The sequence below is a fragment of the Chelonoidis abingdonii genome, chromosome 3 (genome assembly GCF_003597395.2).
Source record: "Chelonoidis abingdonii isolate Lonesome George chromosome 3, CheloAbing_2.0, whole genome shotgun sequence".
NCBI classification, from domain to species: Eukaryota; Metazoa; Chordata; order Testudines; family Testudinidae; genus Chelonoidis; species Chelonoidis abingdonii.
The window spans coordinates 47,665,850-47,692,043 of NC_133771.1; the positions used below are offsets into that span (position 1 = coordinate 47,665,850).

The 26,194-nt window shown below is 42.5% G+C and overlaps 1 protein-coding gene across 1 annotated transcript in view; it reads left to right on the forward strand.

The window, feature by feature from the left end:
* Positions 1 to 25,988, forward strand: part of LRRC1 (leucine rich repeat containing 1) — a 135,112-nt gene extending 109,124 nt beyond the window's left edge. The window contains exons 10-14 of the mRNA XM_075063725.1: positions 7,071 to 7,154; positions 18,430 to 18,545; positions 19,417 to 19,589; positions 22,277 to 22,413; positions 24,900 to 25,988. Of these exons, the coding sequence (XP_074919826.1) occupies positions 7,071 to 7,154; positions 18,430 to 18,545; positions 19,417 to 19,589; positions 22,277 to 22,413; positions 24,900 to 25,058 (669 nt within the window). The 3' untranslated portion in view covers positions 25,059 to 25,988. The remainder of the gene's footprint in view (positions 1 to 7,070; positions 7,155 to 18,429; positions 18,546 to 19,416; positions 19,590 to 22,276; positions 22,414 to 24,899) is intronic.
* The last annotated feature ends 206 nt before the right edge of the window (positions 25,989 to 26,194 follow it).

Consider the following 26,194-nt stretch of genomic DNA (forward strand, 5'->3'; position numbering starts at 1 on the left):
AGCCTGTCTCAGTCAGATCGCCCGACACCTGCCAAGGCACTGGCGACATCAGCACCGTTGATCTCGGTCCCATGAGGGCCGTCGAATCCAGTGCCTGATATTTCCCCGGTACGCACTGTGGTTGAGCTTACTGCTCCTGCTGCTTCCACGCCAACTGCAGCGCAGCCAGAGAGCCTGTCTCAGTCGAATTGCCCGGCACCGACACCTGCCAAGGCACTGACGGTGTTGGCACCGTTGATCCCGGTCCCATGAGGGCCGTCGAATCTGGTGCCTGACAGCTCCCCGGTACGCACTGTGGTTGAGCTTACTGTTCCCTCCACGCCGGAGACATTCCCAGTGGCGAGGGATCTCATTGCCATGACAGAGTCGATGCTGCCTGAACCCCCGGCACCGCTGGTGCAGGTAATACAGTCTCTTGGCAAGCTTCCCTTGATACGACCATTCTCTGTTGGCACAGCAGAGCGGCACCGTTCATGATCATGGTCCCGCAGAAGCTCCAGGTCCCGTCGGCACTCCCGCTCCCAACGCCACTTGCAGTCCCGGTGCTGTTCTCCTCGGTACCGGTCGCACTCGCCGCATCGGTCCGTATCCCGTTCGCTGACCCGCTACTCTCAGCACCATTCCAGCTCCCCGCACTGCTACAGGCACCGTGACTCCCGTAGCCACTCCCGACGTCAAGCCTCGAGATCTCGGTCGACCTCCCGGCACCACTCTGGTCGCAGGTCTGGATCTCATTCCAGGTACTGGTAGGCCTCCCGGTACCGGTCCCCGGTGCCGAGATGGGCAAGGTCCGATAGAGTCAGAGACTCTGCCCATGGTTTTTCAGCACCTCCATGGCCATCCAGACATGCATGAGTGTCATCCCACGTGGACAGCTCTTATGCACAGGACCACGATTCCGATGTGCCCACCAACAACCTGAGAGCCCATCAGGGCCTCCTAAGGAGGGTAGCACTCAATATGGACCTCCAGGTGGAGGAGGTCCCGGAGATAGAGGACCTGGTAGCAGACATTCTATTGGCGGTTGCACCACTAGAGGGGCCCTACCCATTTATTCGGACCATCCAGGCGAATGCTGATACTATATTGCAGCCCCCAGCCTCTATCCCTCCTGCAGCCAGGAGAATCGAGTGTAAATATATGGTGCCCTCTAAGGGGTACGACTACTTGTATGTCCGTCCTCCTCGCTGCTCACTAGTCGTTCAGTCCATTAAGGAGAGGGAACAGCATGGCCAGCAGGCGCCAGCCCCGAAATCGAAGGAGGCTAGGCGAATGAACCTACTCGGCCACAAGGTGTACTCTGCAGGGGCCTTACAACTCTGGGTGGCAAATCACCAAGCCTTGCTTAGCCGCTATAATTATAACACCTGGATGGCGGTGGATAAGTTTATAGAGCTTCTCCCTCAAGACTCCCGCCAAGAGTTCACTGCCCTCTTGGAGGAAGGGAAAAAGGTGGCCAGAGCTTCCCTCCAGGCCTCACTGGATGCAGCAGACTCAGCAGCCAGGACTGTGGCCTCAGGTGTTGCCATGAGGCGCATCTCATGGCTTCAGGTGTCAAACCTCCAGCCGGAGCTGCGGTATATCATTAAGGACTTACCATTTGATGGTAAAGGCCTCTTCGCAGCAAAGACAGCCCAGGCTGCAAAGCCTGAAGGACAACAGGCTCCTAATGTGCTCTCTTGGCGTGCATACGCTGGCGACCAAACGCAGGCCTATCTATCCCCAGCCACACTGCCGTACTCTGTGCCTAGCCAGAAACAGGACTTTGGCAGACGGCGCGGCCGAAGTGGTCGCAGACGACGGTCAGGATTCCTAGAGGGCCAAGATCAAGATCACTTGCAATCACCACCGGGACCAAAGATGAACTTTCGAAGATGCGCCCGAGGGCAGCATACCAGTTACAGCCCGAGATCCCACTCCTACTTCCTCCTGGCGTGGTCCCAGTTAACTTCAGATCGCTGGGTCCTGTGCACGGTGGAGTATGGGTACCACCTCCAATTTGTTCCAACCCCGTCCCTCTTCAGGGACCCCTCTCACAAGCAATTCCTCTTACAAGAGGTGCAGACGCCGATGGACGAAAGGGGCAAAGGGTTTTACTCCCGTTATTCCCTAATCCCCAACTCGAACAGAGGTCTCAGACCTATCCTAGACCTGTGAGGACTCAACCAGTTTATGATAAGGTTGAAGTTCCGCATGGTATCCCTGGGAACCATTATCCCGTCCTTGGATCCTGGAGACTGGTATGGCGCCCTCGATATGAAGGATGCGTAGTTTCACATCGCCATCTTCTCTCCGCACAGGAGATACCTCCTCTTTCTAGGCAACCGTCAGTACTTCCAGTTTACGGTCCTGCTGTTTGGCCTTTCTACAGCCCCATGGGTATTGACCAAGTGTATGGCCGTAGTCGCCACCTACCTCTGCCAATTTCGGATATGCATTTTTCTGTATCTGGACGATTGGCTTATCCGAGGAGAGTCTGAGACACAAATCACTCGGCATGTGGGCATCGTCAAGGACCTGTTCACACGTCTAGGCCTGATGATCACTATGGAAACATCCACTCTGGTTCCCACGCAGAGGTTAGACTTCCTAGGAGCTATCTTGGACTCTGACCTAGCCGGAGCCTGTTTACCACAGCCGCGGTTTCAGGCGATGGCAACAATCATCCAAGGTCTGCAGACTTTCCCAATGACCTCGGCTTGCACTTATCTCAGTCTCCTGAGTCCCATGGCTGCCTGCAAGTTTGTAACCAAACACGCCAAGCTCCGCCTCCGTCCTCTCCAAGCTTGGCTCAACTCGGCGTACCGCCCGGACAGGGACCCAATGGTTACAATAGTCACTGTTCCCTCGAGCATCCTAGGCTCCCTAGAATGGTGGCTAACTCCCTCCCTGGTGTGGGCAGGGATGCCGTTCCATCGGCCCCAGCCCTCACTGTCCCTGATGACGGACGCGTCATCTCTCGGCTGGGGTGCTCGCCTCGGTCACCTTCGAGCTTAAGGCCTTTGGTCTTCTCAGGAGCTGGCATTCCACATCAATGTCCAAAAATGAGAGGAGTCCGCCTGGCATGCCAGGGGTTCCAGCAGCAGCTGCGAGGCCGTGGCGTCTCAGTGTTTACAGCCAACACAACAGCCATGTGCTACAATAACCAACCTGGGAGGGACATGGTCCTCCCCCTTTTGTCAGGAGGCCATCATCTCTGGACTTTGCATAGCCCACTCGAATAAATCTGGTAGCAGTCTTTCTCCCAGGCGTTCGGAACGCCTGAGGTGCTTCAACTCAGCAGGTCTCACGAGTGGTTGCTCTGACCCGATGTGATGCATTCTGTTTTTCGAGAAGTGGGGACTTTTCCCCAACATAGACCTGTTCGCTTACCGCGTACGGCGCGAACAGGAAATGCCAGATGTTCTGCTCCTTCCAAGTCGTCTCCCCGCGTCGATCTTGTGGACCGTTTTTCCTGATGACGTGGAAGGGCCAACTCCTTTATGCCTTCCCACCGTTGCCCGCTGGTTCATTGGGTCCTGCTCAAACTCCCAGGGGCAGAGACGCCCCATCATCATGAATCACTCCACCGTGGTCCAGGCAGCACTGGATACACCACGTTACTCGACTGTCAATAGCCAACCCAATTACCCTGCCCACTCCACCCAGACCTCATGAACTCAGGACCACGGCAGGCTTCGCCACGCCGACCTGCATCTCTTCACCTCACGGTGTGGCTTCTGGCGTGACTAAACCGGGGGAGCAGGAAGCCTTCCACCTGAGTCAACGTACCTGGCCGAGTGGAAGCGTTTCTCCTACAGGTGCGAAAACGCTTGATCTTAGTCCTACTGAGGTCTCGAGCCGCCTCTATTTTGGAAACTACCTTCCATTGGCACGGATATATTACCCTGGCGGACCCAGCCACCCTTCAGTTCCTTCTTGCGCCTACTTCCAACCATTGGGGAAGGAGGGGTGGGTGTTGGAATGGATATGAGCAACACTTCTAGAATAACAGTTATATAAGGTGAGTAACCGTCTTTCTTCTCGAGTGCTTGCCTCATATCCATTCCAAGTTAGGGTGATTCCCAAGCTTACGTAGCACGGTGGGTGGAGTGAAATGTGGCAGAATGTAAAACTGCTGAACCAAGGCTGCAGCATCCTTGACTGTTGACCAGAGCACAAGCGAAGCAAGGTATGGACCCGCAAGCACCAAAGAGCTGCGGCGACAGATCTCTGTGGTAGGGTACACAAACCAGCAAGGCGGCAGATGAAGCCTGAGCCCTGGTAGAATGGCACGGTGATGGGGCTTGGGAATATGGAGCCAAATCAGAACAGTGGGATGCATGCCATCACCAAGATGAGAATCCCTCTGAAGGAAACAGGTAGGCCCTTCCTGGGTCGCTACAGCGACAGAGAGTTGGCGTTTTACAAATGGTTTTGTCTGCTCAATATAGATCGAGCGCTCTACGACGTCCAAGGAGTGGCAATTGTTGCTCCCATTGCAATTGAATTGGTAACATGAAAGGCCGAAACCACCTTAGGGAGGAAAGCCGGGTTGTGGTCATTACTGCACTTGGTCTTTGTGAAACATAGTGTACGGCGAACCCACCGAAGAGCAATGGGCTCGGAACTCATCTGCTGATGAATGGCTACGAGAAAGCTGTCCTTCCAAACATGGGGGTATAGCAGCGAGCAGGTCGCCACGGCTCAAATGGGGGAGCATAAGGTCTTGGTAAAAAACCAAGGTTGAGGTCCCAGGTCGGGGCTGCGTGGTGTATGAGGGTGTAAGTGGCTCCAAGCCCTTGAGAACCTCGAAACCATGATAGAGTGTGGAGAACACAGAACGACCACCTTAGCCTGGAATGGAACGGTAGCATGATGCTACCAAGTGTACCCTTACGATGAACATAACGGCTAAACTGCGTTGTAGCAGAGATTAGTCCAAATAGACGGGGTGCCCAGCCAACCCACCGAGTGTTGGTAGGGTAAAAATCTTCTGACGAATGTGCACGCGGCGCGCGCACACCTAACTGGAATGGATATGAGCAACACATCTCGAAGAACAGTTACAAAGGTGAGTAACCGTCTTTTGCAGCATGAAGGACATACGAATCTTTAGCGCATCTGGCATGTAAATATCTTGTGATGCTGGCTACAACAGTGCCATGTGAACGCCTGTTTTCACTTTCAGGTGACATTGTAAACAAGATGCAGGCAGCATTATCTCCTGCAGATGTAAACAAACTTGTTTGTCTTCGCGATTGGCTGACCAAGAAGTAGGACTGAGTGAACTTGTAGGGTCTAAAATTTTACGTTGTTTTATTTTTAATGCAGTTTTTTTGTACATAATTCTACATTTGTAAGTTTAACTTTCATGATAAAGAGAGTGCATTAAGTACTTGTACGAGGTAAATTGAAAAATACTATTTCTTTTGTTTTTTACAGTGCAAATACATGTAATCAAAAAAAAATATAAAGTGAGCACCATACACTTTGTATTCTGTGTTGTAATTGAAATCAATATATTTGAAAACGCAGAAAACATCCAAAAATATTTAAATAAAGGGTATTCTGTTGTTGTTGAACTGTGTGATTAATCGAGCTTAATATTTTTGATCTCTTGACAACTCTATTATAGACATCTTTTACTTGAGTTAGCAGAGTTTATTGAACTGCAAGGAATAACCCGAATAGTTTAGTAATAGGGGCTTGCCTCCCTGCCTGCAACTTTTTGGATAGGTGAAATGATCGGTATTCTTTTAGATAATAACAAGAATTATTTATCTGCTGTGTGTAGGATAGGAGGAGGAAATTTTGGTTTTGCCCCAACAAGCTCAACTGAGCACTTGTAATCCAGAAGGAGATGGCATGGGAGCCTGTATACAAGAAATAACCTAATGTCTTTGTCCATATCAGTGTCCCAAATGAGAATTCATACTGAGTCTCAGATAGGGGAAGTAGGTGATATTTGAAAGTGGCAGCCAGAACTTATTCTGTATTTAGCTAAACAGATTTACCTCTAACCACTTAAGGTTCTGACTTGACATGAAGGGAAGATTTATTCACATACATATTCGTTTTAAAGTCTTTCATGATTAATAAGAAAATTGAAGAGCCTGTTGTGTAGGAAGCTTTTACTTTGGGTTTGTCTACACATGAACATTCCATTGGAATAAGATAAAGTATGATTTTAAAATGAATTAACTGTTCCTGATTTAATTTTTATTTCAGAATAGAGCATCCACACATGAATTTAAATTGGGAATAGCTCCCCGTGTAGACAAAGCTCCCCTTTGATGCCAACTACTGCTGTGCATATCTTGATAAATAATAGTGGAATCAAATTGCAGGCCCCACTGCTATGTGGGTGTTCTTTGTGTTACTCCCTGCTGTGTTACCCAGTTGTTTCAGCCAGTCATTTAATACTACACGTATTGAATGAAAATAAAATCTGAGGTTTAGGGTATGTCTACACTGTGAAGTTGTCGACTAAACTTTTGTTTTTCATGGGTACTTTAAAAACTCCCCCCACGAAAGACAAAAGTTTTGCCAATGCAAGTGGCGATGTGAACACGGCTTTGTCAGCAGAAGTGTTCTCCTTCTAACAAAGTTAAAGCTGCTCGTGGGGCTGGAAGTATTTTGTTGGCAAAAGTGCTGACAGAGAGTGTGTACATCTGCTGACTTTTAGCAACAAGGCTGCGTCGACACAGCCTCGTTGCTGAAAGCTGCGTGGTGTAAATAAGCCCGTAGTTAAAGTGGGAACTTATTTGTTTTTCCGCTTCTTCAAAACTACCTTCAAAAGGACACTTAAATAATGTATCTTCTACCTTGTGTTTATGGTCATTTTAGTACAAAGCTAACATAAGGAGTGCAGTTTGGTTAGAAGCTGAAACAAATAACGGGCCAATTCTGCCCTCAGTTACAACTCTGGAACTCCACTGAAATCAGTGGAGTTGCACAGTTGTGACTATGAATAGAATTAGTCCCTTATACGTAAACACTCCTAGATCCTATTCAAAGTGAGGTAAAGTTTTTGTTTTGATGCTGTGATCATAGAAAGCTTGTTCATGTGTCACTTTCTATTGAAACAGAAATTGCCGAAGAGCATTGGAAAACTAAAGAAGCTGAACAATTTGAATGCCGACAGAAACAAATTAATGTCTTTGCCCAAAGAGGTATGTCATGTGCAGTTAACCATTATGATTATAGATAGTCCGTTACAAATAAAAAATGTGAATATAGCTGCTTGTAGGAAGTAGTAAGCAGCTTTTGTTCTATGTGAATTACTAGAAAATATTCCTACCTAACAGGCTATGACCAAGGCTCTATCTATTGGATTGCAGAGGCCTTGACAAAAGTAGAAGTGGTTTGGTTGCTAGTGAGTGGCCGATATAATGGAACAAGAGGTCCAAGACCTAAATAGTTTCTTATAAACTGATATCTGATTGTACATGTCAGACCCAGCACTACTTGAAGACAGGTTTTTAAGGTCTGGTTATAACTCAGTGCACTTGAACCAATGTGTAATTTTTTCTGCAGGTAGAATGACGATATCACAAGAAATCCTGATCTTTAAAGTTGTGGCTGGAAAGCACATGAGTGGTGGGGTGTGTTTTTTGGATATGAGAGAGAAGAAATTATTTGGGGTGCTGCAATTTTGGGATCTTTGTTTTACGAAAGTCTCTACAGGCTAACTGTCATTAAACAGCCAGAGATCTGTGTAATACTCAGCTTAGCAATACCCTAGTTTTATAGCTGTGATCACTGGGGCTTCTTGCTAATCTTAAGCAGTGTATGAAGCAACACAAAAGTAGACTAGAATTAAATGTAATGGTGGTCTGAGCAGTTGGTCTAGTTCATCAGTAAAACCTGAAAGGTTAGTATTTCTGGGTTAGACAAGGGAGTACAATAGGGAGAGCCAGTGTGATGTTACCAAAGCATGGGACAGAGAGTTAAGAGGCCTGGATTCTAATGCCATCTGTGCTACTGATTCAGTGTGTTAATTCCCCCCCACACCTCCACTGCTATGTAATTTAACTCTACCTTCTGCCTCAGTTTCCCTATCTGTAGATAATTGGCCAAGCAAACCAAGATGCTACACTCAACTTGGAATGCATGTCCATTTGTAACATAACTTTGGAACGCTGCATCTGATCAGTTCCAAAAATGTCAGGGAATGTTCTAGCTATCAATGGGCAGAACCCTTTTGTTTTTTGTTTGTTTGTTTTTTGATGCAAATTAGACTATTAGAAAAGCCTGATTCAGAGGAAAACCAGAGCGCTCAGATTGTCTGGTACTGCAGGCAGAGAAATCTCTTTGCTGCCCCCTGCTGCCGCCTACCCATATCAGAGGTAACAGCTAAGCTTGCTGCAGGGGGATTATACTCTGAACGACCAGAAATAAGAGCCTTACAGGGAGAGTTTATTAGGGGAAGAAGGGAGGGGAGGAGTAGGGACCGGGTGAGGGGAAGAACAGTCTGGATTGGGGGCATGGGAAGCAGCCAGGGTGGGACTGTGGTGGTGATGGAAGCAGAGACCTGGAGTGGATGAGGAAGTTGGAGCAGGGGGAGAAGTTGGGGGTGGGGCAGGCAGGGATCCTGAGGTAAGTGGGGGAGAGGAAGCGAATTTGATGATGGGGGTGGGGGCAAATCAGGGACCCACAAGATGGGAGTAGTGGTGATGAGGGAAGCCAGGGACCTGGGGTGGGAGGGAAACTGAACCACATGGATGTGGAGTCAAGAGAAGCAGAGATGGTGTGTGGAAGAGGTGGGACCACAGACCCTGGATTGGGGTGAGACAATGCTAGACCTGGCTAGGGGGAATGAGGGAGCCACACATAGACCTGGGCATAGTGGGAAATGCCATCAAGGAGGGAAGGGATGAATGTCGTGGGTAGGCCATACTGTGTCCCTGCCTGGGAGGAGAATGAGGCATACACAGCCCCCTGGCAGTGGCAGATGGGATGGAGTGGAAGGAGTTGCAGGGAGTCCTTGAAATATACCGGGATGGGAGGGTGACATGCAGGGAACAAGGGTGGGGATGGAGGAAGGAAATGAGATCTTGAGGTGCACAGTGCATTCAGCCTACAGAGGCTACAAAATGTGTAACCCCTTAACAGTCACCTTTTACAGAGCACTGTGCATTTGATAAGCATTTTTTTCTAAAGATTTCAGAGATTTTTGTGTGTGTTGTTTTAGTGCTCACTATAATCAGAATGATAAGCTTTAATCTTATATCTGTGTCTTCACCACTAACAAAATGCTCTGGAACGTTAATGTAAGTAAGTGCATTTGCTTCGTGCATGTTTTGCTAGCCCTTGAAACGTCAGGAAATGCAGTCTGTTACTTTCTGTTACAGATTGCTATTATAGCCTTTCACCTCAAAGTCAGTGGTTTGAATTCAGAGTTGGTAATGGTAGCAAATGGAAAATAAGTTATATTCTTGGATCCATGTGGGAGCCTCTGTGTTTGCTTCACTTGCTTTCATAAATAACATGTCACAGAAACCACCACCTAACTGCTGTGAATGAGCATCTGTGGCTATCTCAGTTCTTTGTGCTTAGACAGACCAACATGAAAACTTTTTTGGATTCCGCTCCCCCACAGAAAGACTTATGGAACACTAGTGTGGTCATGTGGAGAAGCTTGCTGTGCTGCTCATGCTGTATGTGCTTGGGTAACAAACAGTTCTGTTCCCTTAGTGTAGTATCCATCTTAACTATAAACACTAGCTTTATGCAAAACTTAAGTGTTTTTTCTTATTTGTGGCACAAATTCATGATGTAAGTGTGTTGCGGGGGGGAAGAAGTGAGGAGGGAATGAATGGAAATTCCTATGTTCCACAATTCTAAAAGAAAAAAGGAGTCTGAACAGCCTAGCAGGTGGTATGGCATATGCAGTATGCGACCATGCAAACAACCCAGGCTCAGGAGTGGCTTCAGGGATACTGATAAAGTTGATTGTGACTCCAATGATGAATCTCATCATGGAGGAGATTCACTTGGTCTTTTGCTGGAAGATTCAGTGCCCACTTCCCTGCTGAACAAAACAATGTTACAAATATTGAAGACCTTTTCATTCACTCATGTTGGTAAGAGGAGGGAAGTATCCTGCTTGTGACTACTTAGTAGTGAGATTGTACATTACCACTTTCCCATTCTCATCTCAAGCTGATTTTGATACAGAGGAGGTCTGAATGTTCTCTTCAAAAACTGTCATTGGTGACTTGTTCCCTCTGTGTATTGAACTCAAGATGGCTGTTGGGATGGCATCGGGAAGATGGTGGTCTCTGACCTCTAAATGTCAATAGTCAAGTGTGAGCTACTAAACACACGTGTTCTTCCCCATCCCTTCCCGGCCCCTTAGAATTTCTTCCTGAAGCAGAGAGATAACTTAGACCTGTGATGTGAGAAATATGTTGCTTTGACAGAACTATGAATTGTAGTTTTTTTAAACTTTTTTTATTTTAGGCATGGGGTTTGAGTAAACCTGTCAAACAAGTATTTATGTACTTACACATTTGTAAAACCAGTCTTTCCCTACTATAGTAAGGTGACATTGACACCTTATTACATAATTCAATACATTGTTCAAAATTATTCTGAACCTTTAGCATAATAATTCCGTAGATGTTTTCTGGTTCAAATGTTCTTCTGAACCTGATGGCAGTTCAGAATGTGAAAATGTTAACGGTTGAATGGCTGCCAGATACTCAAGTCACTTGACAAGTCATGTATTCAATATCTGTATTTTGAAGATGATTCTGCTCTCATTGAAGCTAGTGGCAAAACTCTGACTTGAGGGAGAGCTGAATGTGTTTAAACTTATTCATTATCACAAATGGTTTATTCCTTTAAACTTGGAAGACCTGCTTGGTGACTTCCTCTAATCCTAAATCCCATCCTGCGGTTAGAACACGAGTGAAACTAGTATGCTGAACCACTTGTTTAGGATACTTTAAAGTATCCTAACTTGTGTAATTATGTGCTCATTAATGAGCCTGCATCATGTGCAGAAATCTGACACTGAGAACTACCTTGCATAATAAATTCAAATTTTTTTTGTTGGAATGATTGTCTGACTGAAAATACCCATTTTGCAAAATCAATATTTTTCCTGGGAAAACTTCAGTTTTCCCTTGAGGGGAGAAATCAAAGTGATAGTTTACCTGTTTCCCACTTTGAAAGCTCTTGTCAGTTTCTCTTTCTGCCTTCCCCCAGCCATCCAGCTGCTGTAGAGAGCTCAGTGCTCAGCTTCTGGCTCCTACAGCTGTGAGGGGAAGTGGGAGGCTGAGTGTGCTGGAATCTGAGGAAGCCAGGCTGGAAGGCTCATGTCAGTTTCACTGGGAAGCTGGAAAATACTGTTCAGTCTCCCAAAATAGCGTGTGTTTTGAAATCCCTTCCCTGGAAATATTTCAGTTTTGACTTTTCCACTCCAGTTTGGGATAAACATGTGTTCTAAAAACATGATTTTTTTTTTTTGTGGGAAGAGATTCCTATAATCCAGACAACTATAATAATAATAAGTGTAACCCTTCTGCCCCTCTGAGTTGGCAGCAACAAGGGCCAGGTTCAGTATCCAGGGGTTCCGTTTCAATAACACAAGGCATAACCGGCTTGAGCCCCCACCCAGTGACCTGGGACACTTACATACCATACCCTCCTGGGCGCCTCTAGGAGGCAATACTTCCCCTCTCGCAAGCACGGAGTCTGAGTGTAGCGAAATCTTTTTAATAAAGGAAGGAATCAATGTGGCATCCCATTGGAGAAACACCACAAACAGAGTTATAACACAAACCATAACCACCCCCCCAAGTACATTTGGCAATGTCCTTTTCCCCTTAGGGTCTTAAGTCCAATCACTCCAAAGTCCAACAACCCAAAAGTCTCTGGTCAATGCCACCCCAGAATTCAAGAGTCTATCTGTAGAGGTCCCTCCCCCCAGCCTGGGTGAAAGGGGCACCTTACGTGGTCCAGGGCCAACTGCCCTGCCTCTCCGTGGGTTCTGCTTCCGCCTTCTCCACGAACTGCTCCGCCTTACCAGCCGCTCCACTCTGCTCCTCCGGCCGTCCTCACAAACTGCTCCGCTCCACCAGCTGCCTCGTGAGCTGCTCCAGTTGTCCCAGCAAACTGCTCGGCTCCGCTCGCTCTGTGGGCTGCTCCACACGCCCCACAGCTACTCCGCTCTGCCAGCCGCTCCACTCCACCAGCTGTCCTGTGGTCCGCTCCAGCCATCCCCATAAACTGCTCCACTCCGCCAGCTGCTCTGTTCCACAGTATAGCTTCAGGCTCCCCCACTAGTTAGCACAGTACTCAGTGCTCCCAGCTCAGTAATTTCAGCTCTTTTGTGATTTCAGCTCTTAGTGATCTCAGCACATAGTAGGGGAGCCCAGTGCTAGTGCACCATTAGCCCAAAGTGAGTTCAGCTCAGCAACCTGTATCTAGAGTCTTAAGGGAATAAAAAATCAACTCTGACATTCCACAGTGGAGAGAGGAGGGGGTGCAACTGGTGCTTCTAGCTCCACAAGGAGCCTGCACCACCAGGCACAAATACCTGTCCCCAACCTCTCTCTATTCACAGGGTTTTGGAACCCATGTCCCTTGTCTAGCAAGTACCACCCAACTGAGGTTGAGTCATTTCTGTCACAAAGCAGTCCCACAGCTCGGCAGTCTGGGATGGGGCAGGCGTGCCTATGCAAATATTTGAGATTTCACATTCCAGACATTCTTTCCACACTTCCCATACTTCACCACCAGATGTCAGGGTACAGCTCATCCTGACTCTGCTTACACAAGTAAATCCTCTGGTGTGAATCTGTGGATTTGTTTGGGTAGCAGTTGTGTGTTTACTTTAAGGCTTTTAGTTTTACATCATTCAATTTCAATAGTTTCTTTTTCGTAAACTGAAATTGTAGAGTTTAACCCTTCAGCCACAGCCACCCAGAATTCATGAGACTGGCAAGAGGTAAACTGAATTTGGGGGAAGCTGAGGCCAGGGTAGCACCATGTCAGAATCTGCAATTGGAGTCAAGTCACGTAGAGGAAGCCCACCTTTTCCTCTTGCACTGTTCTTCAGCCCACTACCCTTTCCCAGCCATAGCAGCACTAGAGGCCATGCTGCCCTTAGATGTCTGCCCCTGGTGTACTGTCTCTCAGGAGGAGAGTCTCAACATGCAGCAGGTGATGGATACCATTGAGTCAGTATTAACAGAATTCCTGCATTATATCTTCAGTCTTGGGGCAGGGAAACCAACTGCTTCATATGCATTCTCCCACCCTTGCCCTGTCCATTTCTTCCCACATTGATTCCTTGAGGGGAGAGGGGGAAATAAAGTGTCAGAATGGAAGAAAGGGGGGAAATCTGCTTTGAAACGCTTCTCTGCCATAGTTTTCTCCACCAATTTTCTCCTCACCACACTGTGCAGCAGGAACGTAGAGCTACTGAAACAGATGAGCCTCTTCCACGTATTGAGGTTTTTCATAATCCACTGAGACCTTCAGTTACAGCTCTGTTAATGTTAATCAGGCAACTTCTTGAACTGTAGATGTGTTTTCCTCTTGTTATCAGAGGGACTGTTGTGCTTGGGCTGGGGTTCAAGACAAACCCTGACTGACTTCTGTGTGTTTAAGTCAAATTTCTGGTTGTGTCACTCTAAATAGATATGTGTAAAAATTTGAAATGTTCTGAATATCTAAATATAGCTGTGATCTTTCCTACTAAAATAATAATTTTGTGATGTTCAAAATGATTTTTTTTAAATGAGAAAAAACATTTTTTGAGAGTAATACAAATACTTGGAACACATTAGGGGAAAAACATAACAGACAAGTAACTAATTCTCTATACTTAATGTAATGAGTAATCAATAAAAGATAGTTTTCTTACACTGATGAACAGTTTTAAATCTTGAAGTGCAAGACTTAGTCTCCATTTGGTTAGTGGTTCAAGCAACTACCAGATTTCCTTGGTATTCAGTAGATACTGCAGCACCACCTCAAAGAGTTTACAGTCACTTAGAGGCAATACACTTCAAGCAAAGTGACAAAGGTACTAAGAGTTACGTCATGTTAGTTCCATCTCTTTTTAAATTGTCCCAACTGATACGACTATAATTTACTCCTGCTGTATTGTTCATAAGAAAAGAAGTGAGCCTCCAGGACTAATTTAAATGAGGAGGTGATGGCTTTGCAGACCAGTTCAAGAAGGGCATTCCAAGTTGCCGGCGAGGAGTGGGGAGAAGAAGCAGCAGACAAATGGAGGCTTGAGGTTTGCAAAATTTGCAGAAGAGTAGCACAAAAAAGATTAAGTAAATGAACAAGGAAGAGTGAGTGATGCAGGGCCTTAAAGGATAAAATCAGAGTCCATGATGCAATAGGAAAGCCACTAGAGACATGAAAAGTTGAAAGAGGAAGTGGTGTGGCTGTACATGGATGGATTGTTAGTGGGTGAAATGGTTGTCAAGTGAGAGTCTGCAAGAATCAAGACTGGAAATGATCAGGGTATGGGTGAGAAAACGTTCTTGTGGAGTAAGACACGGCAAAACATGGACGTATGTTGAGAACGAGATAAAAGTTGTAGATAATCCCCAAGTTGTGAGATGAAGGATGGTGGTATTGACTGACTGGGAAAGGAGGAAGACTGGGAGAATTTTGTGGGAAAAGATAGAGCTCTGCTTTAATCATATTAAACTTTTAATAAATGGTGAAATATCTGGTAGAAGATGTTGGGCAGACTTGGAAAGATCAGTGATGGGCCTAGATGAATTATCAGCATAGAGATGAGAGCTGAAACCATGGAAATAGAAAGAATCACCCATGGCTGAGGTTTAAAGATCCACAATGTAAAGGAAGAACAGTTACTGCTGGAAGAGCAGTCAGATTTTGGAAACCCAAAAAAGCCAAGTGAAGTGTTTCCATGTTATCCAATGCAGTGTATTTTCTGGAACACTTGCATTTTAATGTACATAACGAGCGTTTGCATTATTTGTATGTCACTTTTTTTGTAAATCCTAAACATTTAATTTTCTTAAAATTATCAGATGTAGGCTGCAGAACTATCTATCTTAAGGCTCTGGTATGTTATTTTAAACATATGTAATTCAACCTTATAAATTGCTATCTTTCCGGCTGGGTTGATTTTATTTTGTTTATTGTTTTTAATTTTTAAAGGGAAACAGACAAGTGATATAACATGGCTGTTATGCAAGTCTGTTGACCTAGAAACTTATTTTTATAGTACTAATATATATTTCTTATGTTATGTTTAGTTGTGTGTAGGATATATACAACCAGTTTTAAAGTATCAGCATTTTCCATGGTGTATAGTTTAGTAAAGACAGTTTTTAACAAAAAATGTCCTCGCTTTAAGTGACCTCAATTCAACATAGCACTGAAGTGTGCACTTTCCTCAGATGAGTAGTCCCATTACAATCACTTAAGTCCATGTTTAAAGTTAAGTATGTGCTTAAACACTTTGTGGAATGAGGGCTGAACTGTTGTATATTTAGCATATATGTAATGGTTTAAATATGATGTGTTTGAAATTGTACATAATAGATGTTGCCAAACCAACAAAAGCCTGGCCTGAGTCCCTTAGTCCCTTAGTCAATTAATGACAGGCAGCCAAGTAAAGTACAGTGTTCTGGTATTGCATTACTTCATAGTGGGCACAGTGGCATATTTTTCTTTCAATATGCTATTTAGTACATGCAGTCTGCTTTGTGTTTTGATCCTGGAGTCTTCCTATAATGCTGGGTGGATGCATTCTTTTCTTGACATAGTAGCAAATACTTATCTTCCAAATGACTCATTCATCCTGTCCTACAGTCTTCCCCTAACATTAATTGCTCAATATACACTGTCTCCCCTATGGAAGAACATAGTTTCATAAACAGCTTCCAGTATTTTGTCTGTGTAATTTTTTCTTATGAAATACAAATGGTCTGGACATGTGAGTTAAATCATAACTCTTATTAGACCATGTTCTGATGAATAGTTTATGATAAAGTAATTGAAGGCAGCAGCAACCACCGTGAATTTTGGCAGTCTTTAGGGGAGATGGGATTTATGTTTTGTCTCCATTTTTAGCATAGTGTGGTCCATCCAGTACAGATGATGAAGAATAAATCAAATGAATGTCTCTTGTGTTTTCTTAATTGTTAGCTGCTTGGAAAATTGAGTCAGGTAAACTTGTAACCTTTTAAATATTCTTCAGTCCACAGTTGCTCTATTGCCGCTCATTTTAACTGCTTTAAATGCATGATGACTCAAACCAGCTGGCTCCACTGCACATTTTTCATTGTCAAAGTATAGAAATTTCCAGCTTACTAGGGTATCCCAACAGGCTGCATGGCTTTTTCTGTTTGTCTGGCAAAATTGTTCAGATCCTCATGCTCACAAGATTGAATTACTTAAACTTCATTCATAGAAAAACAACCACTTTGTGTATGGTGAGTCATCACTTGCCAGCTCATCTAACATTCACTAACTGTAGCTGTTGTCCTCGCAGCTCCTCATATTAGACGCACCAATTAGACACTGAATAGATTTGGTTTTTTTCTAAATGGCACCTCATATGCTGTGAATTTGTCAAGACAACTTAATTAAGAATTTGAGTGAGTGGTCACTTGATGCTGCAAAGAGGTGGTGAAATAAAGTACTTAGCAGAAGAACTGTAATTTTAAAACTTTTGCTTATGCTTTCAATGACAATTTCTAGCATAGTTAAATACTGCATTCTTCCATGAAAATAGATGTAAACGTAGATAAAGGCGGAGGATGTTTGTTTTGTTTGTTTTTGAATAGGGTTTTTTAATTCAATATGTTAAACCCTTTTGTTTACCAAGAAGAAAGGGACTAGTGGGTTAAATGCATATGATCAGAACATTATTTTGGATCGGAAGACTTAACACACAATGAAATTTTAGATGGCTCTTTTATTATTGTCTAGCTTTGGCCAAGGTAGAACTTGCTCTGGTAGCTAGTTGGTACTAACACAAAATCTTTGATTGTGGATCCTCAAATTACTTAAGAGCTTTGAATGTTTGTAATGCAAGAACCATATTGCTTACAAAGGAGCCTACTCTTTTAGCAAGAGAGTGGGGTTGTTGGTGATGCTGACTACAGAAAACACTTCATATTGAAGGGAAAGGGGAGGCATCCTGGATAATATAAATTATATATTGTTAGCATGAGAGCGAAAAAGATAATTAAATAATAAATTATTATTAAATGACTTAAAGTGTGTGTATGTGTAGAAGGAGTCTTGCTTTTTAGACTAGGATCCACATCAATTGCTTTTACTAATGCAGTCAGGTTTTAAATCTACTTGAGTTGGAAGTTTCAAAAGGCTTCTGATATTTTGGTCGAATACATGGATTAAGGGGAAAGAAATATACTTTAAAGTAAGAGGGATTTTTGTTCATTTTTTAAAAGGATGCGAAATTAGCAATACTGATTTGTGACCATATAGAAGATTAGCAACCCCGAGGTAAGTAAGGTTCTCATCTGAAGGAAAACAACCAGTCAGTTGCATGAAGAAGTTTTCTGCTGGGTGAATTCAGTAACCTTAGTACTCTTGTTATCAGTAGTTGCCATCCAGAGCAAAGGTCACTGAAGCTGGATTTTACCAATTTAATGCTATTTTTAACTATGCATTTTATGTGAAAATGTATTTTACATCAAAGTCAGGGTTTAGAAACTTGTATCTGTGATGAACAGAGAATACATTACCCACCGGGAATGCTGTGGATGAGGTTAGCTTAGTTGGCAGGGTGGAGGGAGGTAGATGATCACATCTGGAAAAAGGCTGGAGGCAGAGGATATTAGAGTAGATTGGGCAGCTTGTATGGGGAAAAAGGGGTTGCGTTTTGGAAACGTCTAATAAAACAATGGTGTGACTGTTTGAGCTATCCCAAAGACATTTGTAAGACGTTTATTACTTTGTCTCACACTGTTGCTAGTTGCTGATTCTAATGACCGCAATATCAACAAATGTTACGAGCTGACTGGTTTATTTAACATTTTATGTTGCCCAGAGCTCTGTTGTTCTTGATGAGTACAAAAACAATCCAAGAATGTTAACTTTGAAATATAAGGTTAGAAAAAGTTGAGAGATAAAAACTAACACTTGCTGGGAGAAGCATACAGGTGACCTGTGCAGCTGAGATAATTGGTCGTGAGGCTGAAGGCAGGAACAGGGGAGGCTGAATCTTGACCTCTTTGGTTCTGAATAATGAAATTTATAGTTTTACAAGCTTATTGTTCATGAAAGTACTAAAAGAGGCTGGCTAGAGATCTTTTCTTATCTCATTAATATTGTCTCATTAATTTGCAGTCCGTGACTTGAAGCCATTATAATTTGAGTGTGCTGTAACATCTTGTGCGATCTATGCGACATGCCTTTCTTACAATATGGTTCTGCAACAAAAATAGTTTTCCTCTCTTTTTAATATAGATTGGGGGGTGCTGCAGTCTTAATGTCTTTTCTGTGCGTGACAACAGATTATCTCGAATTCCCTCTGAGATTTCACAAGCCACTGAACTGCATGTCCTGGATGTAGCTGGAAACAGGTGAGAGATTTTTATAGTATCCTGTTGCTGTACTGGTTTTGCTTCATACTCCATCAAGACACGTAGATTAGATGTCTTAGAATGAAGCAGCAAAAAAAAGCTTACACTCCAATTTCACTAGTCCCAATACTTTGAAATTGGCAATATATTACTGCCCTCTGGCCAAATGTAGTTCCAAACCCTGCCAATACTGAGCAAACGTATGTGTTTCAAAGCTACCTTTGTGACAAATACATATAAAAATATAGGATTTCAATCATGACTTTCAGGTTTTCTTCAGCCAGAAACAGAAAAATCTGCTAATTTTTTCATTTCATGTACTTCTGACTTTAAATTCGAACAAAGAGATCTTGGCTTCAGGTGAAGTCTTGTGAATTGATGCATTAATGCCAGCTGATCCTTCTGAATGGGGAGTTTGACAATCAAGTTAATAATATAAGTGTTAAGACAACAGAAGTTACATTTTTATCTGCATAAAAGCTTGGCGTACTGATCTCATGTTATCCGGTGGTGTTTTGGGTTCATTTATTTGTTGTTTGTATTGTTGCACAAATAAAGGCCTCATTGTGGTCAGCACTGTACAGACACAGACGCTCGCGCTCTCGCGCTTGCGCTCTCTCGCTTTCTCTGAAAAGACATTCCCTGCACCAGATTACATCTAAGCATAATGAGAAACAGCTAAGGAGAACAGGCGGGATACAAGGTATAAAATGAGATGGTTAGCCAGTTCATTGAGTCATCTCTATTTTTACTTGAAATCAAACCATATGTACGTGTGCAACTGGTTCACCGCCTAGCTGGGCAGGCTGATTTATTAAGTCTCTTAGAAACTGACCTGAAATTTCAGACTTTCCGTTTCTTTTTAAATTAGGCTGATACATCTTCCTCTGTCACTGACTTCCTTAAAGCTGAAGGCTTTGTGGTTGTCTGATAACCAGTCCCAACCTTTGCTGATGTTCCAGACTGACACAGATCCTGAAACAGGAGAGAAAATTTTAACATGTGTGTTACTTCCTCAAATGCCTTCTGAGCCCAGTTGCCAAGGTATGGTATACTTTGAAACTAATTTCCACATTCAGCAGAACTGTCATCTTAAAAATCTACTGTTTTGTGTGTTCATCCCACAGCATTGTGCAAAAAGCTTTAGTTGATCATTTTTTGTTAAAGTAAAAATAAAAATCAGTTAATCATTGTTAACAGATAACATTTTAGTTGTTCACCATTAAAGAGCTTCCCTTCTACCTTTCATTACTCACTGTCTCAAAAGATTTTGACTCCAGTGGGTAAGTTGGTGGATAAATTGACTTACCTCCCCTCTACATCAGTTATATAAGCATGAATTTATTTAATTAAAATACAAAGTAAGCAAGTATAATAATCTTGTTACCCCTAAAATCCATGAGAGCTCAGTAGTGGAGCCCATGTGTTCAAAGTGGATATCTGTTTTTCAAACTTCTGTATGTGGCTATGGAACAGTGTTGGAAGGCTGAAGGTCGAAAAGCTCTGAGTCTTGACTCGAAAGATCAAGGTGAGTTAATAGCAGATGTAAAAAATAGGCATTATCATCTCTAGAATGTCACCTTCCTGTCAAAAAGGGGGCAACAGGCTTTCTCTCAAATGTAAATACTGTGCAGTAACTTCGTAATACAGTTTTAAAAGAATAGGTGAGAGATTGATGGGGTCAGTTAAATTACGAACTCTCTTTTGCTTTGTTCCCTCATGTGTAGCTAGTTCCTTAAGGGCTCAGATATGATTGCTATTTATAAATGTATCAGAGGGATAAATATCAGGGAGGGAGAGGAATTATTTAAGGTTAGTACCAATGTGGACACAAGAACAAATGTATATACACTGGACACTAGGAAGTTTACACTTGAAATTAGATGAAGGTTTCTAACCGTTAGAGGAGTGAAGTTCTGGAACAGCCTTCCAAGGGATGTAGTGAGGGCAAAAGGCATATCTGGCTTCAAGACTAAGCTTGATAAGTTTATGGAGGGGATGGTACGATGGGATAGCCTAATTTTGGCAATTAATTGATCTTTGATTATTAGCAGGTAAATATGTCCAATGGTCTGTGACGGGATGTTAGATGGGGTGGGATCTGAGTTACTGCAGAGAATTCTTTCTTAGGTGCTGGCTGGTGAGTCTTGCCCACATGCTCAGCATTTAACTGATCGCCATATTTGGAGTCAAGAAGGAATTTTCCTCCAGGGCAGATTGGCAGAAGCTCTGAAGGTTTTTCGCCTTCCTCTGCAGCATGGGGCACAGGTCACTTGCTGGAGGATTCTCTGCACCTTGAGGTATTTAAACCATGATTTGAGGACTTCAATAACTCAGACATAGGTCAGGGGTTTGTTCCAGGAATGGGTGGGTGAGATTCTGTGGCCTGCATTGTGCAGGAGGTCAGACTGGATGATCATAATGGTCCCTTCTGACCTTAAGTCTATGAATCTTTAGAGTCCTTTGCATCGGTTGCCGGGTTGCCACAAAGGTACCAGCTGTTCATTGGTACTCAGATACTGTGGTGATTGGGGACACACGAGAAGCTCAGTGTTGTCAGTTCTCACCATTTTATTGTGATTCTCTGTAATTGGTGTCTGTCTTAAAGGCCAGCACCAAGAGGCACATGGATTTCATGAGAATCTATTTAATTTAAAAACAAAAACCCTCAACCCTTTACTGCCCATAGTTGCAGAGACAAAGATTGAAAATGCGAATTCTAAAATGTCAAAAACCAAAATAAAGCATCAAGATCTTATTTGTCTGGCTTAAAAATCATGATTTTTAAAAAAATCTCGTTATGATTTTTGAGAGCCTGGCTGATTTTTGAAAATTTGGGGGTGGCAAGAGTGGAACCTAGATAGGCTGATCGGAGAAGGGGGGTCACTGATAGGTGGCAGCCAAGACCACAGTCCTTACATAAACAAAATAAGGGTAGTGGGTCCAACTTCTTGGATTACCAGCCACTGTCTCATCCACTTGTTTAACATGACATCATGTCAGCCAATGACAGACGGTTGATAAATATTGTGCTGTTGCCTATTGATTAGGTACAAACCTTCTGGCACATTTCGTAGTCAGACAGATTGTTAATCCAAAGCTGTAGAGTGTACGTGTTTGGTTAAAACTGTATATTCCTTCATGATGAAGGCAGTTCTTCCGTTATCAAGCAATCTTTCTCTTCTGTCAGAAATAAAATTGCTTACCTAAGTGAGTGGTCAGTAGAATTTTTGCATGGGATAACACCCCCAGTACAAAAAAATGAAATTGTTGTTTGTTCAATAAATACTGGAAAAATGCCAGAAGCGGTTACTTGTATTTAAGGGCTTGTCTACATGGAATACTAATGCAGACAAGGATGTGATGTCTAAAATTCACTAACATGTTGCACATTAATTGGCCTGTACAGAGGTGGTTGTGTGCACTAAAGGTTCCCTAGTGCATTTTAATGTTGTGCTGTTTGAAACAGTGCGAAGTTAAAGTGCACTAGGTAACATTACCAAGAGATTACTCTTTACAGTAGGATACATTGTAACATGTAATGTAATTAGTAATATATAGTATATACAAAGAAACCCACTCACCCAATTTTTGGACATCTATATAAAAGTTAAAAATTACTAAAAACAAACCCTGCAAAATGAAATGAATTAAACCCCAAAATCCTCGTAATATATGTTAACATGTTTGTTCTTGAGAAGGTTCAGCTTTGTTTGTTTCCATTATAACAGATAACCTGCCCCGATGTGGTGCGTTTGAGAGCTTAGTAAATGAAATGTCAGATGAAACCTGGAATGAGCGTGCAGTAAACAGAATCAGTTCAATCCGCTTTTTAGAAGATGAAAAAGATGAAGAGGATAATGAAATGGTACGTTTCTCAAACATACGCTATTACACATGTATTAACTAAAATGCAAAAGTGTTTGAACTGTCTATATCTTGCCTTAAATATTCCAAGTTTTCAACAGTAGTAGCAGATTTTCTATGTTTATAGCAAAGCTGTTAAATATTGGTGTTACAATGGTTTAAAAAGGCATCTTAAATTTGGTATTGTTTATCTGCTTAAATCAAATACAACTTTCAGTTCTGCTAAAACAAGACTCTCTTACTGTAAAAATGTTAGTCTGTTTTTTCTTTATTTCTTTAGAATGGTTCCCTCCAGTTTTCCAAAAGCAGGACAGGAGTAGGGTCGTCTTCTGCTCTGTGGAAGGTGTAAGCCTTGACCCTATGTCCTTTAGGCAGTAACTTTGAGTTATTACACTCCGACATGGTTCCACATTGAGTTTTCTGCCCCTCCCCTCCCATCATGTTTGTCTTTCCCCCACTTTCATTACCCCTCCATCTCATGACCATAGGTATTGATACCAACCTAGTGTCCATAATCAGACGGCATGTGGCACATTGGTGCATGCTGTTTCCCACCCAAATGAAGAAGGGCTATTGGGAGTCTCTGTCACTGTACTTATGAGACCTCCATAAAATGGTCATTTCATATTCCCTGGAAATCAAAAATTTGAGGCAGTCTTTGAAATAAAGCCTTCTTCTGTAATGGCTTTGCTTCACTAAGAGCAGCTACATGTAAATATTCAGACTTTTAGAGCCAAATTTTCTGCAGACCTCTCAATGTCCCCCCAAACTTGCTGATTGTACCAATTTTGCATGCAGATTTTCAGAGGCATGCTGAAGTCTTAGCCTTCAGCCTAATTTGAAGTGAGCCTCAAACACACACATCTAAAAAAAGTCTCCAAACATGGGGATTTTCAGATCTGTACTTTAACTCAAGAGCATCTTAGTTATAACGCTGCAGATATGCTAGCAGTATGGCTGTATTCTGAAGAGTGACTTTGAAACAATATTTTTTAACAATCACTTGCATATCAGATATGCTCATTTTACAAGTATACAGATGTGTTTTTCCTTACTACCAGCCCTGTAAACTGAACTAGGGATCTGACAAGGTAGGGTCTGTCCTTCTCAGTACCAGGAGTAAAGGGTTTAGCAGATTAGATTAGTCCCTCTGACATCTGTTCCAACTGTGATTGCCTCCTATTGGTTTCCACAGGTGTAGCTGATGGAAATTTTTAGTAAGCAACTTTTGGGACTGCACAAGGGAGAATATAATCTAGTTTACTTTCCTTCATTTGTGCAGGGCTAACTGGAGTAAAAAGTAGTAAAACTAAATTTGGTCACTGAAGGCAGCAAGTGGCTGGGGCAGCACACAGCAGAACTGAATTTTGAATAAGGTGTCACTTTTCGTCATGGAACCACATAAAGTTGTGAAATAAGAACCTTTAAACTCTTAAAACTTCCACCTCTTATTATTGATCCACTTATAATGAACTGGGAACAACAGGCACTTTGAAACACAATTAAAAATTCAAGTGCTGGACATTACTTGGGGATTTACAGACTGCCCTGAAGCAATCCACTTTTGATATTGGGGGAAAAAAATCATTTTGTGATCTAGTCAAAAGTGTTTTATTCAGCTAGTCATTAATTTCCAATGTATGCCCCTTATAGTTCACTAGTGCTACTGTAATAATGTAAATAGCACATACAACACTTCTTTTAAAAATTACATACATCTGCACCTGCACACACACTCATGCTGTTATACTTAGCGTGGTATAGATTTTTTAAAAAGAAAATTAAAAGCTAATTCACTGGTTATCCAAATTATGCAAACAGATTATCTTTCCATTTAGCTTTTGTCAACTTTCCATGCACATATGCCAATATAAGGACATATCCTTCTCTAGTAGATGGTACAGAATTACCAAAAATAAACTATTGGAATGTTCCCTCTCTTTCCCTCCGAGTTCCCAGTGTCTGTTTGGCAAAACGTAATCTAATCCATGTCGTGATGATGGAAGGAGAGTAAAACATCACACAAACATTTACTTGGCAATATAGAGACACCGCAGAGAGGTGCTGTGGGATTTTTCAAAAGTATCTGTTTTGTTTGGTTAATGGAATTAATTCCCAAATCACTTAGGCAGTTTTGAAAATACCATATAGTTCTTTTCATGGACACACACCCCCCCCCCCCCGCCACCACACACACAATTGGAAACCGTTTTTCAACTTCTGTTGATGTAGATTTTCAAATTAACAGGTCAGATTAGGAAAATTCTGTGCCCAGAGTCTGTTCTCCCCCCTGGCCCCCTCAAAAAAAGAACTATTTCACTGACTACATCAACAAGCAGCTATGAAATTAACATATCTTGAAATTAACATTATGATTTTTTAAAATCATGTTATAGCTAATATTTAGTATTAAATGCTAAAACCTTGAAAGTGTGTGTGTTTCAAAAATACAAAAGCAAAACCGTTTACTCCACTGTTTGTTTTTAGAGAACACTTCTAAGGCGAGCCACTCCACATCCTGGAGAGTTAAAGAACATGAAAAAGACAGTGGAGAATTTACGGAATGATATGAATGCTGCTAAAGGACTGGATTCAAACAAAAACGAGGTCAATAATGCCATTGACAGAGTGACCACTTCTGTGTAGAGTTTCATCTCCAGGTTTTACCTCCTGTGTCTTCCCCTGCTGTTGAAATGTTCCTGTCGTCTTCTGGGACGTCATTCAGCCCCCTTTGTTTTTAACCAGAACCTGATTCATCATCTCCTTGTATGTGGAAGGTGCTGATCACTGGAAGAAAGTGCCTTATCTCAGCCAGGCATTGAACCAATAATCTCCAAATCAATATTGTACTTTTAATAGCTTAGTTTGTTTTTAATAAATAGAGTACACTACTGTATAGGTAATGCCATATTTTTGTCTTACATGTGGGGAAATACGATTTTTCCTAAGTGTTGGGGTATCTTCTTCCCAGTTGCTAGATATGCTGGTGAGAAATATAGTTTTATATGGAAAATGGATAAATTTTTACTCTTTGGCAGCTCAGATGGTGTAAATTTTAAAATTTTGTATAGGAGTTTCATAACAAAATGGTGTATTTCATTTTTAAAAAGAAATTTATCTTAATCGGTACATATTTTAGTATTTGTGGAAGAGAACGTGAGTTTCATGGACAGTTGTATTCATTTGTTGTTTGTGCTGCCCACTTGTGCCTTGATATGTTTTGTATGTCAGATTAGTCTTAAAAGAAAACAGAATCCTTGGGCAGAGCCAGGTTAAAACAATGGTGCCTGTTTGGAAGTGTTCATTTCAAGCAGTAATTAACTTTTGGGGTATTTTACAAAAAAAGGAAAACTGATGTTTATGTCACAGGATTCAAATTTGTGAAGCACAGCTGTTTATTTTATTGTATGCTGAGTTGAGATTAAATGACCAGACTGCTACTGTTTATTACACAATGCACTCACACTTTAACTTAATCATAAGAAAACCTCTTGTTTTGGATGCAGTGATGGATTGCAGTCAATAGAAACTCATACTCCCACTTTTAAAGTTGAATGTGCCATTTGTAAAATAAACGGAACAAAATGCACGCTAGACTTTCAGAAGCACAGTATGAAACTAGTTTTATGTATGACACAAGAAGAGTGATATTCTTTTAAAGTGCTTTGCAGGTTTTATATCTATATATAAAACCACAATAAAATAAAAATCTGAAAGCTTCAGCAGCTTTCTATTGTATCATTACATTGATATGATAAATATTAGAATTGATTTTATCTGTA